This window comes from Oncorhynchus masou, chromosome 12 (assembly GCF_036934945.1).
Source record: "Oncorhynchus masou masou isolate Uvic2021 chromosome 12, UVic_Omas_1.1, whole genome shotgun sequence".
Classification (NCBI taxonomy): Eukaryota; Metazoa; Chordata; class Actinopteri; order Salmoniformes; family Salmonidae; genus Oncorhynchus; species Oncorhynchus masou.
The window spans coordinates 4,366,546-4,381,749 of NC_088223.1; the positions used below are offsets into that span (position 1 = coordinate 4,366,546).

General features: G+C 41.9%; 1 protein-coding gene across 1 annotated transcript in view; it reads right to left on the reverse strand.

Moving 5' to 3' along the window:
* LOC135549478 (CUB and sushi domain-containing protein 1-like) overlaps positions 1-15,204 on the reverse strand; it is a 1,027,892-nt gene that overhangs the window by 554,563 nt on the left and 458,125 nt on the right. Inside the window, 1 exon segment of the mRNA XM_064979475.1 lies at positions 6,073-6,185. Coding sequence (XP_064835547.1) covers positions 6,073-6,185 — 113 coding nt within the window.

Sequence of the window (15,204 nt, forward strand, 5' to 3'; positions counted from 1 at the left end):
ATAGGAATATAAAGACCTGTCTGATAGGAATATAAAGACCAGTCTGATAGGAATATTAAGACCAGTCTGATAGGAATATAAAGACCAGTCTGATAGTAATATTAAGACCAGTCTCATAGGAATATAAAGACCAGTCTGATAGGAATATAAAGACCAGTCTGATAGGAATATAAAGACCAGTCTGATAGTAATATTAAGACCAGTCTGATAGGAATATAAAGACCAGTCGGATAGGAATATAAAGACCAGTCTGATAGGAATATTAATATAAAGACCAGTCTGATAGGAATATTAAGACCAGTCTGATAGGAATATAAAGACCAGTCGGATAGGAATATAAAGACCTGTCTGATAGGAATATAAAGACCAGTCTGATAGGAATATAAAGACCAGTCTGATAGGAATATTAATATAAAGACCTGTCTGATAGGAATATAAAGACCAGTCTGATAGGAATATTAATATAAAGACCTGTCTGATAGGAATATAAAGACCAGTCTGATAGGAATATAAAGACCAGTCTGATAGGAATATTAATATAAAGACCAGTCTGACAGGAATATAAAGACCAGTCTGATAGGAATATAAAGACCAGTCTGATAGGAATATAAAGACCAGTCTGATAGGAATATAAAGACCAGTCTGATAGGAATATTAATATAAAGACCAGTCTGATAGGAATATAAAGACCAGTCTGATAGGAATATAAAGACCAGTCTGATAGGAATATAAAGACCAGTCTGATAGGAATATAAAGACCAGTCTGATAGGAATATAAAGACCAGTCTGATAGGAATATAAAGACCAGTCTGACAGGAATATAAAGACCAGTCTGATAGGAATATTAATATAAAGACCAGTCTGATAGGAATATTAATATTAAGACCAGTCTGATAGGAATATAAAGACCAGTCTGATAGGAATATAAAGACCAGTCTGATAGGAATATAAAGACCAGTCTGATAGGAATATTAATATAAAGACCAGTCTGATAGGAATATTAATATTAAGACCAGTCTGATAGGAATATAAAGACCAGTCGGATAGGAATATAAAGACCAGTCTGATAGGAATATAAAGACCTGTCTGATAGGAATATAAAGACCAGTCTGATAGGAATATAAAGACCAGTCTGACAGGAATATAAAGACCAGTCTGACAGGAATATAAAGACCAGTCTGATAGGAATATTAATATAAAGACCAGTCTGATAGGAATATTAATATTAAGACCAGTCTGATAGGAATATAAAGACCAGTCGGATAGGAATATAAAGACCAGTCGGATAGGAATATAAAGACCTGTCTGATAGGAATATAAAGACCAGTCTGATAGGAATATAAAGACCAGTCTGATAGGAATATAAAGACCAGTCTGATAGGAATATAAAGACCAGTCTGACAGGAATATTAATATAAAGACCTGTCTGATAGGAATATAAAGACCAGTCTGACAGGAATATTAATATAAAGACCTGTCTGATAGGAATATTAATATAAAGACCAGTCTGATAGGAATATAAAGACCAGTCTGATAGGAATATAAAGACCAGTCTGACAGGAATATTAATATAAAGACCAGTCTGATAGGAATATAAAGACCTGTCTGACAGGAATATTAATATAAAGACCTGTCTGATAGGAATATAAAGACCAGTCTGACAGGAATATTAATATAAAGACCTGTCTGATAGGAATATTAATATAAAGACCAGTCTGATAGGAATATAAAGACCAGTCTGATAGGAATATAAAGACCAGTCTGACAGGAATATTAATATAAAGACCAGTCTGATAGGAATATAAAGACCTGTCTGATAGGAATATTAATATAAAGACCTGTCTGATAGGAATATAAAGACCTGTCTGATAGGAATATTAATATTAAGACCAGTCTGACAGGAATATAAAGACCAGTCTGATAGGAATATAAAGACCAGTCTGACAGGAATATTAATATAAAGACCAGTCTGATAGGAATATAAAGACCTGTCTGATAGGAATATTAATATTAAGACCAGTCTGACAGGAATATAAAGACCAGTCTGATAGGAATATAAAGACCAGTCTGACAGGAATATTAATATAAAGACCAGTCTGATAGGAATATAAAGACCAGTCTGATAGGAATATAAAGACCAGTCTGATAGGAATATAAAGACCAGTCTGACAGGAATATAAAGACCAGTCTGACAGGAATATAAAGACCAGTCTGATAGGAATATAAAGACCAGTCTGATAGGAATATAAAGACCTGTCTGATAGGAATATTAAATAAATTCATAAAAAATCCTATAATGTGATTTTCTGGATTTGTTTTCCTCAATTTGTCTGTCATAGCTGAAGTGTACCTAATGATGAAAATTACAGGTCTCTCTCATCTTTTTAAGTGGGAGAACTTGCACAATTGGTGGCTGACTAAATATTTTTTTCCCACTGTAACTCTGGCATTATGATGTAGATTGCTGAGTATTTTTTTATTTAATCCATTTTAGTATAAATCCGTAACGTTAAAAAAAATGTGGAAAAGGTCAAGGGGTCTGAATACGTTCCGAAGGCACTATACTAGGTGGCAGTATAACGGTGGACATTCTCCCTTTCTCTTTGTAGTGGATCTTTGTCCAGCTACTGTGAAAAAGTCTGGATCTTCGTTGTTTTCATATTCTATGGCGATAAATGATGGTGCTTGTAAGTGTGACATAGCCTTTTTAAAATAAGTTGTTTCAGTTTGTTTAGAATTTTGAAAAATATATATATATATTTATTTGTTCACTTTTTAGGCCTTTATCAATAATGAATTGAATCTGGCATGTCTATGCCCAGCCATAATGTAATTTACAGTAGACCTAGACCCTATATCAGTGTGAATGCTATTGAAGATATCCAATTACTTAGAACAATGTGGACTGCAAATGGATTCAACATAATGTATTTCGCAAATATACACGGCTACATTTTTGTCAATTATTTTCTGTAAGCCATTTAACAAACTATAACAGACTAACATTTGAATTGGAGTTGATTCCAAGACATAAAAGACTGTGAACACCGTGGAGCATGTTCTGATTGGCCAAGCTTCGACACACCCACAACTTGTTAATTCATTCAAACCCAGACCCTTTCGCGCCAACGGCAGCAAGTGCGCCGATAATTGTAACAGTGAAAATAGCAACAATATTTCTGACACACCCTTGAACCGAAGGCACTAAGGCCTGTGCTGAGATTTACCAATAACTTAGGTCTGTTACAATAGAGATATGAAGATGCATTGTGAGAAAAGGTTATGAGTGGATCAGAGAGAAAGAGAGGGAGACATGTAGAGGGAGAGAGAGACAGACATGTAGAGGGGGAGAGAGACAACAGAGGGGGAGAGAGACAACAGAGAGAGAGAGAGACAACAGAGAGAGAGACAGACATGTAGAGGGAGAGAGACAGCAGAGGGGGAGAGAGACAACAGAGAGAGAGAGAGACAACAGAGAGAGAGACAGACATGTAGAGGGAGAGAGACAGCAGAGGGGGAGAGAGACAACAGAGAGAGAGAGACAGACATGTAGAGGGAGAGAGACAGACATGTAGAGGGAGAGAGACAGACATGTAGAGGAAGAGAGACAGACATGTAGAGGGAGAGAGACAGACATGTTGAGAGGAAACAGAGAGAGAGACAGAAATGTAGAGGAAGAGAGACAGACATGTAGAGGGAGAGAGACAGACATGTTGAGAGGAAACAGAGAGAGAGACAGATATACATGTGAGAGAGGAGTTGAGAGAAGATGGGGACAATACAACATGTTACTCATTTGAAATGAGCTGTGTATCGAGGACTGTGCGAAAGGACAATATGTGATGGTGGGAGGAGGCCATTCGTTAATCTAATTAAAGTCTTAGTCCTCCTCCTCTCTCTGATTTCACTAATGGATTATATTTAAGTGATAATGCCTGAGACAACCGTGTTCGTGGGATATATTGGGGTGTTGTCGGGGCTGGCAAACTGTCCAATATGTCCTCCAAACCCCGGCTTCAAGGACATCATCACTTTATATAATCAAACAATGACTGACATATTTTCATTAACAACTTTAATTTGATTATTTTGTTATTTATTTATTCATACTATTTCATCCTTCCACAAGATATAGTCCCGACACAAATCTAGGGTTGCTACCCAAACCGGATTGGTCGTTCATTCTATCTATTCGGTTAACAGAGAAATGTTTTAAATTTGATTTATTTCACCTTTATTTAACCAGGTAGGCTAGTTAAAAGAACAAGTTCTCATTTACAACAGCGACCTGGCCAAGATAAAGCAAAGCAGTTCGACACAAACAACAACAACACAGAGTTACACATGGAATAAACAAAACATACAGTCAATATCACAATAGAAAAAAATCTATATACAGAGTGCAATTTTTTATTTATTTTTTTTACCTTTATTTAACCAGGCAAGTCAGTTAAGAACAAATTCTTATTTTCAATGACGGCCTGGGAACAGTGGCAGAACGACAGATTACAAACGACAGATTTGTACCTTGTTAGTTCGGGGGTTTGAACTCGCAACCTTCTGGTTATTAGTCCAACGCTCTAACCACTAGGCTACCCTGCTGCCCCAAATGAGGTAAGATAAGGGAGGTAAGGCAATAAATAGGCCATAGGGGCGAAGTAATTACAATTTAGCAATTAAACACTGGAGTGATAGAGACTGGAGTGATAGAGGTGCAGAAGATGAATGTGCAATGAGAGATACTGGGGTGCGAAGGAGCAACAAATAAAAGAACAGTATGGGGATGAGGTAGTTGGGTGGGCTATTTACAGATGGGCTGTGTACAGGTGCAGTGATCTGTGAGCTGCTCTGACAGCTGATGCTTAAAGTTAGTGAGGGAGATATGGGTCACCAGTTTCCTTGATATTTTTGCAATCACCCTGCATTTCAGTCTTTTTGTTCTGTGTAAAAATGGAAGTTCCTTCTAAATGTTCCATTGCCATACTGGCTGTCAACGTTCTAATCCTTTGCTAGCTAGCCAACTACGGCTAACTTACAGTCACGTTAAACAGTGCAGCCAGAATAACAATAGCAGCTGCATCTGCATTTGTTCAAGCTGTTTTCTAGTGACATTCATTTGGATACATCCATAAGAAGGAGCTAATGAGGAGTGATTTCACCTGGCATAGAGAATGTGTTCTCTCGCTAGGACAGAGGGGCAAGACAACACAGCTAACACAATCACAACAAACTGAAGCTGGAAAGACTGCAAACTAGTTGCACCTGCTTTCATTTTACCTTTTCATTTTACCTTTGTGTATGTATCCATACAAATTATGCCAACTGATTCATGATTTTGACTGGCTGAGAAACGCTGCCTATCTGTCTCGTCCCGGGACGTTCATCATTATGGGACAGCAAGTGATCATATTTGAATATTGTAACAATGTTGGAAATGTCGGAGAGAAGGACAGCAAGGTTTATAAAAATCTCCGCTATTGAAAACTAAATGTTAGTCTTAAAGACATGTGAGATAATGTCTAGATGCTTTTTATAGTGGAGATAAAGGTTATAAATTGCCTGGCTGGGCTGATGAGACAGTGGAATGCACAGTCAGATGGAACATAGTAAATAGGCATTTTAACTTCATAGATTCAGCCGGTGGCAACTTGTGGAATAGACACCGGCCGGAACATTTAACCAATCAGCATTCAGGATTAGAACCACCCGCTGAATACATTTCTCTAACACAGGACCTGTAATCCCATTTTCCACTCCTCTGTCTCCCTCTTCTTCTCTCCCTGTCTCTCTCTCTCCCTGTCTCTCTCTCTCTCGCTCTCTGTCTCTCTCACTCTTCCACTCTCTCCCTCTATTTTTCACTCTCCTCATCCCTTGTTTTGATCTGTGATAAGATGGGAGGAAGAGTGGAGGTGAGATTAGATGAGATTGAGGTTTGTATATTGCATTTGGACACACTAATCCATTTTCCTGTTCATCTGTTTTCAGACCTGAACTACGACCCTCTGAGTGATGAGCCTGGGGACGTTTTTGAATGTGTACATGCTCGTGTTTGTGTGTGTGTGTGTATCATACCTTGGTACTGGGCACTGAAGCCCCTCAGCTTGTGGTTTCCATCAGAGGTAAAGTGTAGTCGTAGCCAGTTCTTACTGCTGAGGACGGGAGATGGCAGATTAGGACCAGTGAACCTGAAGAGAGGAGAGGAGAGGAGAGGAGAGGCAGTTTAATGTACAGTTACACAGAGAGGAGGAGAGGAGAGGAGAGGCAGTTTAATGTACAGTTACACAGAGAGGAGAGGAACGGAGAGAAGAGGAGAGGAGAGGCAGTTTAATGTACAGTTACACAGAGAGGAGAAGAGAAGAGAAGAGAAGAGAGGAGAGGAGAGGACAGGACAGGAGAGGAGAAGAGAAGAGAAGAGAAGAGAAGAGAAGAGAGGAGAGGAGAGGAGAGGCAGTTTAATGTACAGTTACACAGAGAGGAGAGGAGAGGAGAGGAGAGGCAGTTTAATGTACAGTTACACAGAGAGGAGGAGAGGAGAGGAGAGGCAGTTTAATGTACAGTTACACAGAGAGGAGAGGAACGGAGAGAAGAGGAGAGGAGAGGCAGTTTAATGTACAGTTACACAGAGAGGAGAAGAGAAGAGAAGAGAAGAGAGGAGAGGAGAGGACAGGACAGGACAGGAGAGGAGAAGAGAAGAGAAGAGAAGAGAGGAGAGGAGAGGAGAGGCAGTTTAATGTACAGTTACACAGAGAGGAGAGGAGAGGAGAGGAGAGGAGAGGAGAGGAGAGGAGAGGAGAGGAGAGGAGAGGAGAGGAGAGGAGAGGAGAGGAGAGGGAGAGGAGAGGAGAGGAGAGGAGAGGCAGTTTAATGTACAGTTACACAGAGAGGAGAGGAACGGAGAGAAGAGGAGAGGAGAGGAGAGGACAGGCAGTTTAATGTACAGTTACACAGAGAGGAGTGGAGAGGAGAGGAGAGGAGAGGAGAGGAGAGGAGAGGAGAGGAGAGGAGAGGAGAGGAGAGGAGAGGAGAGGAGAGGAGAGGAGAGGAGAAGAGAAGAGAGTAGAGGAGAGTAGAGGAGAAGAGAAGAGAAGAGAAGAGAAGAGAAGAGAGGAGAGGAGAGGCAGTTTAATGTACAGTTACACAGAGTGGAGAGGAGAGGAGAGGAGAGGAGAGGAGAGGAGAGGAGAGGAGAGGAGAGGAGAGGAGAGGAGAGGAGAGGAGAGGAGGGGAGAGGAGAGGCAGTTTAATGTACAGTTACACAGAGAGGAGAGGAACAGAGAGAAGAGGAGAGGAGAGGCAGTTTAATGTACAGTTACACAGAGATGAGAGGAGAGGAGAAGAGAAGAGAAGAGAGGAGAGTTCAAACAAGATGTTCAATGTACAGTTACACACGTTCAGTGTTTCAGCCTCAGAACTACAAACATTTTAAAGGGAAGCTGGAAAACAACCACAGCAGTTGTTCCTACTATCAACTTTGATGATTCATACCAGTTATAACTCCTTTAATATTCCTCCAAGAACCAAACCAAAACACACCAATTGCAACTGTGAAACCTCTAAAAGCTCTTCAAAATATGCTAGTTCTGAATGACAATGTCTGGTATTAATTCCACACTGAATCATTCATAGCAGGAGCTGGACCACCACAAAAGACTATCAGTGAGTCATAATATATAAAGACATTTTATCACCATGATATTCATCAAACACTGTTGACAATAGGAAACAATATCAATACACTCTGTAGGGACTAGAATACAGTATATAGGATCTGGTAAAGTACTCTACTGTAGCAATATTAATACACTCTGTCGGGACTAGACTCTGTGGGAATAAAGCTGTGTGGGGATAAAGCTGTGTTTGGATAAAGCTGTGTAGGAATAAAGCTATGTTAGGATAAAGCTGTGTAGGGATAAAGCTGTGTGGGGATAAAGCTGTTTAAATATAAAGCTGTGTAAGGATAAAGCTGTGCAGGGATGAAGCTGTGCAATGCCAAAGCTGTCTAAAAATAAAGCTGTGTAGGGATAAAGCTGTGTAAGGGTGAAGCTATGTAAATACTTGCTATGTAAGTATTCACCCCTCTTGGATTTGATCCTATTTTGTTGCCTTACAACCTGGAATTAAAATAGATTTTTTTGGGGAGATTTGTATAATTTGATTTACACAACATACTTACCACATTGAAGAAGCACAATATGTTCTCTTGTGAAACAAATAAGACACAAAAAAACTGAAACTTGAGCATAACTATTCACCCCCAAAAGTCAATACTTTGTAGAGCCATCTTTTTCAGCAAATACAGCTGCATGTCTCTAAAAGCTTGGCCACTGGGATTTTTCCCATGCTTCAAGGCAAAACAGATCCAGCTCCTTCAAGTTGGTGTACAGACATCTTTAAGTCATACAAGACACAGATACTCATTTGGATTGAGGTCTGGGCTTTTACTAGGCCATTCCAAGACATTTAAATGTTTCCCATTAAACCACTCGAGTGTTGCTTTAGCAGTATGCTTAGGGTCATTGTCCTGCTGGAAGGTGAACCTCCGTTCCAGTCTCAAATCTCTGGAAGACTGAAACAGGTTTCCCTCAAGAATTTCCCTGTATTTAGCGCCATCCATCACTCCTTCAATTCTGACCAGTTTCCCTGCCGATGAAAAACATCCCCACAGCATGATGCTGCCACCACCATGCTTCACTGTAGGGATAGTGTTCTCGGGGTGATGAGGGGTGTTGGGTTTGCGCCAGACATAGCGTTTTCCTTACGGCCAAAAAGCTACATTTTAGTCTCATCTGACCAGAGTACCTTCTTCCATATGTTTGGGGAGTGTATTTTGATGAACATCAAACGTGTTTGCTTATTATTTTCTTTAAACAATGGCTTTTTTTCTGGCCACTCTTCCATAAAGCCCAGCTCTGTGGAGTGTACAGCTTAAAGGCTTGATTACCAACAACGACGAGACGGCCTACAGGGAGGAGGTGAGGGCCCTCAGAGTGTGGTGTCAGGAAAAAAACCTCACACTCAATGTCAACAAAACAAAAGAGATGATTGTGGACTTCAGGAAACAGCAGAGGGAACACCCCCTATCCACATCGATGGGACAGTAGTGGAGAGGGTAGTTAGTTTTAGGACGTTTTAAGTTCCTCGGCGTACACATCATGGACAAACTGAATTGGTCCACTCCCACACACAGCGTGGTGAAAAAGGCGCAGCAGCGTCTCTTCAACCTCAGGAGGCTGAAGAAATTTGGCTTGTCACCAAAAAGACTCAAACTTTTACAGTTGCACAATTGAGAGCATCCTGTCGGGCTGTATCACCGCCTGGTACGGCAACTGCTCCACCCACAACCATAAGGCTCTCCAGAGGGTAGTGAGGTCTGCACAACGCATCACCGGGGGCAAACTACCTGCCCTCCTGGACACCTACACCACCCGATGTCACAGGAAGGTCAAATAGATCATCAAAGACAACAACAACCCGAGCCATTGCCTGTTCAACTCGCTATCATCCAGAAGGCGAGGTCAGTACAGGTGCATCAAAGCAGGGACCCAGAGACTGAAAAACAGCTTCTATCTCAAGGCCATCAGACTGTTAAACAGCCACCACTAACATTGAGTGGCTAAAAAAATTATCACTAGCCACTTTAAACAATGCCACTTAATATAATGTTTACATACCCTACATAACTCATCTCCTATGTATATACTGTACTCGATACCATCTACTGCATCTTGCCTATGCCGTTCTGTACCATCACTCATTCATATATCTTTATGTACATATTCTTTATCCCTTTACACTTGTGTGTATAAGGTAGTCGTTTTGGAGTTATTAGGTTAGATTACTCGTTGGTTATTACTGCATTGTCAGAGCTAGAAGCTCAAGCATTTCGCTACACTCGCATTAACATCTGCTAACCATGTGTAGGTGACAAATACAATTTGATTTGATTTGATTTAAGGTGGTCCTATGGACAGATACTCCAGGTTTATCTTTGGTCTCTTTGTTTCCTCTCTGATGAATGGCCTCCTTGCCTGGTCCGTGAGTTTTGGTGGGCGGCCCTCTCTTGGCAGGTTTGTTGTGGGGCAATATTCTTTCCATGTTTTAATAGTGGATCTAATGGTGCTCCGTGGGATGTTTATAACCCAACCCTGATCTGTACTTCTCCACAACTTTGTCCCTGACCTGTTTGGAGAGCTCCTTGGTCTTCATGGTGCCGCTAGCAAAGGATTTGTTTTGAAACAAGTAACTTTTTCCACTTCTCTTCACATCACCAATTTAAACTATTTTGTGTCTCCATTACATGAAATCCAAATAAAAATGTATTTAAATTACAGGTTGCAATGCAACAAAATAGGAAAAACGCCTAGGGGGATGAATTATTTTGCAAGACACTGTATAAAGCTATGTTAATGCTAATGCACATTCATGTAGTTGCCAGACTCCTTGCTCCAACCAAACCCTACACCACGCCCACAGACGTTAGTTTCTTCTCCTCATTGGTCCTGAGGTTCTCTCCTGAACGCCAATCCGGCCAATCCGGCCTCAAATGTCTTCAATGAGATGAAAGTAGCCAATGACAGAGCATCAGAATCATTTAGATTCATGACATTTTTTTTCCAGCTGACTGAGATGCCTTGCTGGCCCAGATTTCCCTTTCGAGCTGCGTGTGAGAACCTCTGTGTTTATGTGTACATGTAAATACCTTAAGTAGACATTCCACAGCCCAGGGATTTTGGGGCAAACAATTTGCTGGTATTTTGATGAAGACAAAGCCTGGAGTTTTAAAGTGAGCCCTGAAACAGTGCTTTGCTGTTGTAACGTTAATCGCTTAAGCTGAAACCAAAACAGATGGCTGAGAGAGGGTGAGAGAAAGAGAGAGAGATTTTACAACGTGAAACACCAAATAATGCATGCAGAGCAGAATTAGGTCGACACCCGCTAATTATCAAACTCCAGAAAAGAGCCGTTAAATTCTATAACCACCTAAAAGGAAGCGATTCCCAAACCTTCCATAACAAAGCCGTCACCTACAGAGAGATAAACCTGGAGAAGAGTCCCCTTAGCAAGCTGGTCCTGGGGCTCTGTTCACAAACACAAACAGACTCTGCAGAGCCCCAGGACAGCAACACAATTAGACCCAACCAAATCATGAGAAACAAAAATATAATTACTTGAAAGAAATAAGCAAAAAACTGAGCCAACAAGAATGCTATTTGCCTCTAATCAGAGAGTAGCAGAATATATGACTTCTGTGACTGACCCAAAATTAAGGAAAGATTTGACTATGTACTGACACAGTGAGCATAGCCTTGCTATTGAGAAAGGCCACCGTAGGCAGACCTGGCTCTCAAGAGAAAGACAGGCTATGTGCACACTGCCCACAAAACGAGGTGGAAACTGAGCTGCACTTCCTAACCTGCTGCCCAATGTATGACCAGATTCGAGACAACTATTTCCCTCAGATTACACAGACCTGAAAAGAATTCCAAAACCAATCTAATTTTGATAAAATCCCATATCTATTGAGTGAAATACCACATTGTGTCATCACTGCAGCAAGATTTGTGACCTTTTGCCACAGGAAAAGGGCCCCCAGGGAAGAACAAACACCATTGTAAATACAACCCATGAATCATTTTTTTTTAGCTTTTTGTACTTTAACTATTTGCACATCGTTACAACACAATATATATAGACATAATATGACATTTGTAATATCTTTATTCTTTTGTAAGAATCTGTGTGTGTAATGTTTACTGTACATTTTTATTGTTTATTTCACTTGCTATGGCAATGTTTAAAATATGTTTCCCATACCAATAAAGCCCTTTGAATTGAATTGAGAGAGAGATGGTGAGCGAGAGCGAGACGGAGAGCGAGAGAGAGACGGAGAGCGAGAGAGACAGAGAGCAGGAGAGACAGAGAGCGAGAGAGAGAGACGGCGAGCGAGAGAGAGATGGGGAGCGAGAGCGAGAGAGAGAGATGGGGAGCGAGAGCGAGAGAGACAGAGAGACAGAGAGCGAGAGAGACAGAGAGCGAGAGCGAGCGACAGAGAGATACGGAGAGCGAGAGCGAGACAGAGAGCAAGAGCGAGAGATACGGAGAGCGAGAGACAGAGAGAGAGACGGAGAGCGAGAGACAGAGAGAGAGAGAGAGAGAGAGAGAGAGAGATGTGGAGCGAGAGAGACAGAGAGAGAGAGAGAGAGAGAGAGAGAGATGTGGAGCGAGAGAGACAGAGAGAGCGATAGAGAGACAGAGAGCGATAGAGAGACAGAGAACGATAGAGACAGAGAGAAAGAGAGAGAGAGAGAGAGAGAGATGGAGAGCGGTAGAGAGAAACAGCTACTATTTTGTTACCTGGGGGGGATGTAGATATCAAGATGAAAGAGAGGTTATTTTTAATGACTGCATTTCGCTAGTGCATCGACTATCTTTACTAAAACCACAGCAAAAGGTTTTGTCTGCAAACTTTGGTTAGGAATTGCAACGTTCTGACATGTCTGTTGGGAGAGTTGTCTGTCTGAAGAGGACCCTCTCTGGAATAATCTGGTTCACCTTTTCAATATGATATTCCCATACCCTCGTCACTGCTGTTGCCTTTCATCAGGTCTCCGAGGATAGACAGAGAGGGGGAAAGAAAGGGAGGAAGATATAGGCAAGAACATTGTTCATTGTCAAAACATGTCATAACAGTATGTTACCACAGCATGTTACCACAGTATGTCACCACAACATGTCACCACAACATGTCACCACAACATGTCACCACAACATGTCACCACAACATGTTACCACAGTATGTTAAAACAGTATGTTACCACAGTATGTTACCACAGCATGTCACCACAGTATGTTACCACAACATGTTACCACAGTATGTTACCACAACATGTTACCACAACATGTTACCACAACATGTCACCACAGTATGTCACCACAACATGTCACCACAACATGTTACCACAACATGTTACCACAACATGTCACCGCAACATGTCCCACAACATGTTACCACAACATGTCACCACAACATGTTGCCACAGTATGTTACCATAGCATGTCACCGCAACATGTCCCACAACATGTTACCATAACATGTCACCACAACATGTCACCACAACATGTTAACACAGTATGTCACCACATTATGTCACCACAACATGTTACCACAACATGTCACCACAACATGTCACCACAACATGTTAACACAGTATGTCACCACAACATGTCACCACAACATGTCACCACAACATGTCACCACAGTATGTCACCACAACATGTCACCACAACATGTCACCACAGTATGTCACCACAACATGTCACCACAACATGTTAACACAGTATGTCACCACAGCATGTCACCACAACATGTCACCACAACATGTTAACACAGTATGTCACCACAACATGTCACCACAACATGTCACCACAACATGTCACCACAGTATGTCACCACAACATGTCACCACAACATGTCACCACAACATGTCACCACAACATGTCACCACAACATGTCACCACAGTATGTCACCACAACATCTCACCACAGTATGTCACCACAACATGTCTCTCTGATGGCGGTAAGAGCTAAAGTGATGCCTCCGCTCACGACCTCACTGTCTCACACTCCCTTACACACTGTCGCACACTCCCCTACACACTGTCTCACTCTCCCCTACACACTGTCTCACACTCCCCTACACACTGTCTCACACTCCCTTACACACTGTCTCACACTCCCTTTCACACTGTCTCACACTCCCTTTCACACTGTCTCACACTCCCTTACACAATGTCTCACACTGTCTCACACTCCCCTACACACTGTCTCACACTCCCTTACACACTGTCTCACAATCCCTTACACACTCCCTTACATACTGTCTCAAACTCCCCTACACACGGTCTCACACTCCCTTACACACTCATGTTCCCCTACACCCTTCGTCTCAACCACGGACCTTCGTCTCAAACACGAAAAGATTTATTATTTCAAAAAAAGCACGTCTGACAGCGTGATTGACAGACCCAGTCACTAACCGGTTACAAAAGAGGCAGACGTTGTGTATCAAACTTTACTTCGTTAGGCCGTTCCCTACCTAACTGTATCATATCTCTTTACCTCGTTGGGCCGTTCCCTACCTAACTGTATCACATCTCTTTACCTCGTTAGGCCGTTCCCTACCTAACTGTATCATATCTCTTTACCTCGTTAGGCCGTTCCCTACCTAACTGTATCATATCTCTTTACCTCGTTAGGCCGTTCCCTACCTAACTGTATCATATCTCTTTAACTCATTAGGCCGTTCCCTACCTAACTGTATCACATCTCTTTACCTCGTTAGGCCGTTCCCTACCAAACTGTATCACATCTCTTTACCTCGTTAGGCCGTTCCCTACCAAACTGTATCACATCTCTTTACCTCGTTAGGCCGTTCCCTACCTAACTGTATCACATCTCTTTACCTCGTTAGGCCGTTCCCTACCTAACTGTATCACATCTCTTTACCTCGTTAGGCCGTTCCCTACCTAACTGTATCATATCTCTTTAACTCGTTAGGCCGTTCCCTACCTAACTGTATCACATCTCTTTACCTCGTTAGGCCGTTCCCTACCAAACTGTATCACATCTCTTTACCTCGTTAGGCCGTTCCCTACCTAACTGTATCACATCTCTTTACCTCGTTAGGCCGTTCCCTACCTAACTGTATCACATCTCTTTACCTCGTTAGGCCATTCCCTACCTAACTGTATCATATCTCTTTACCTCGTTAGGCCGTTCCCTACCTAACTGTATCATATCTCTTTACCTCGTTAGGCCGTTCCCTACCTAACTGCTAGCTTTAAACGTATGGCTCACGTCCTTCAGCCATAGAATAACAGATGGGAAGAGGGAGTAGCACTATCTACAAGATTAATGCTCCACAGCAAATCAATCAACTCCCAGGACTGCCTTTATTAAAATTAGTTTTTTTTTTTTTTAAACACACGTGAACATTATTCATTAATTCATCTGATTGGATTAATATTTTATTCCTGACAGAGCAAAGGAGGGAGGGAGGGAAGGATGTATAGAGGGAGGGATGGTGGGATGGATGGAGGGAGGGAGGGAGGGAGGGAGGGAGGGAGGGAGGGAGGGAGGGAGGGAGGGAGGGAGGGAGGGAGGGAGGGAGGGAGGGAGGGAGGGAGGGAGGGAGGGAGGGAGGG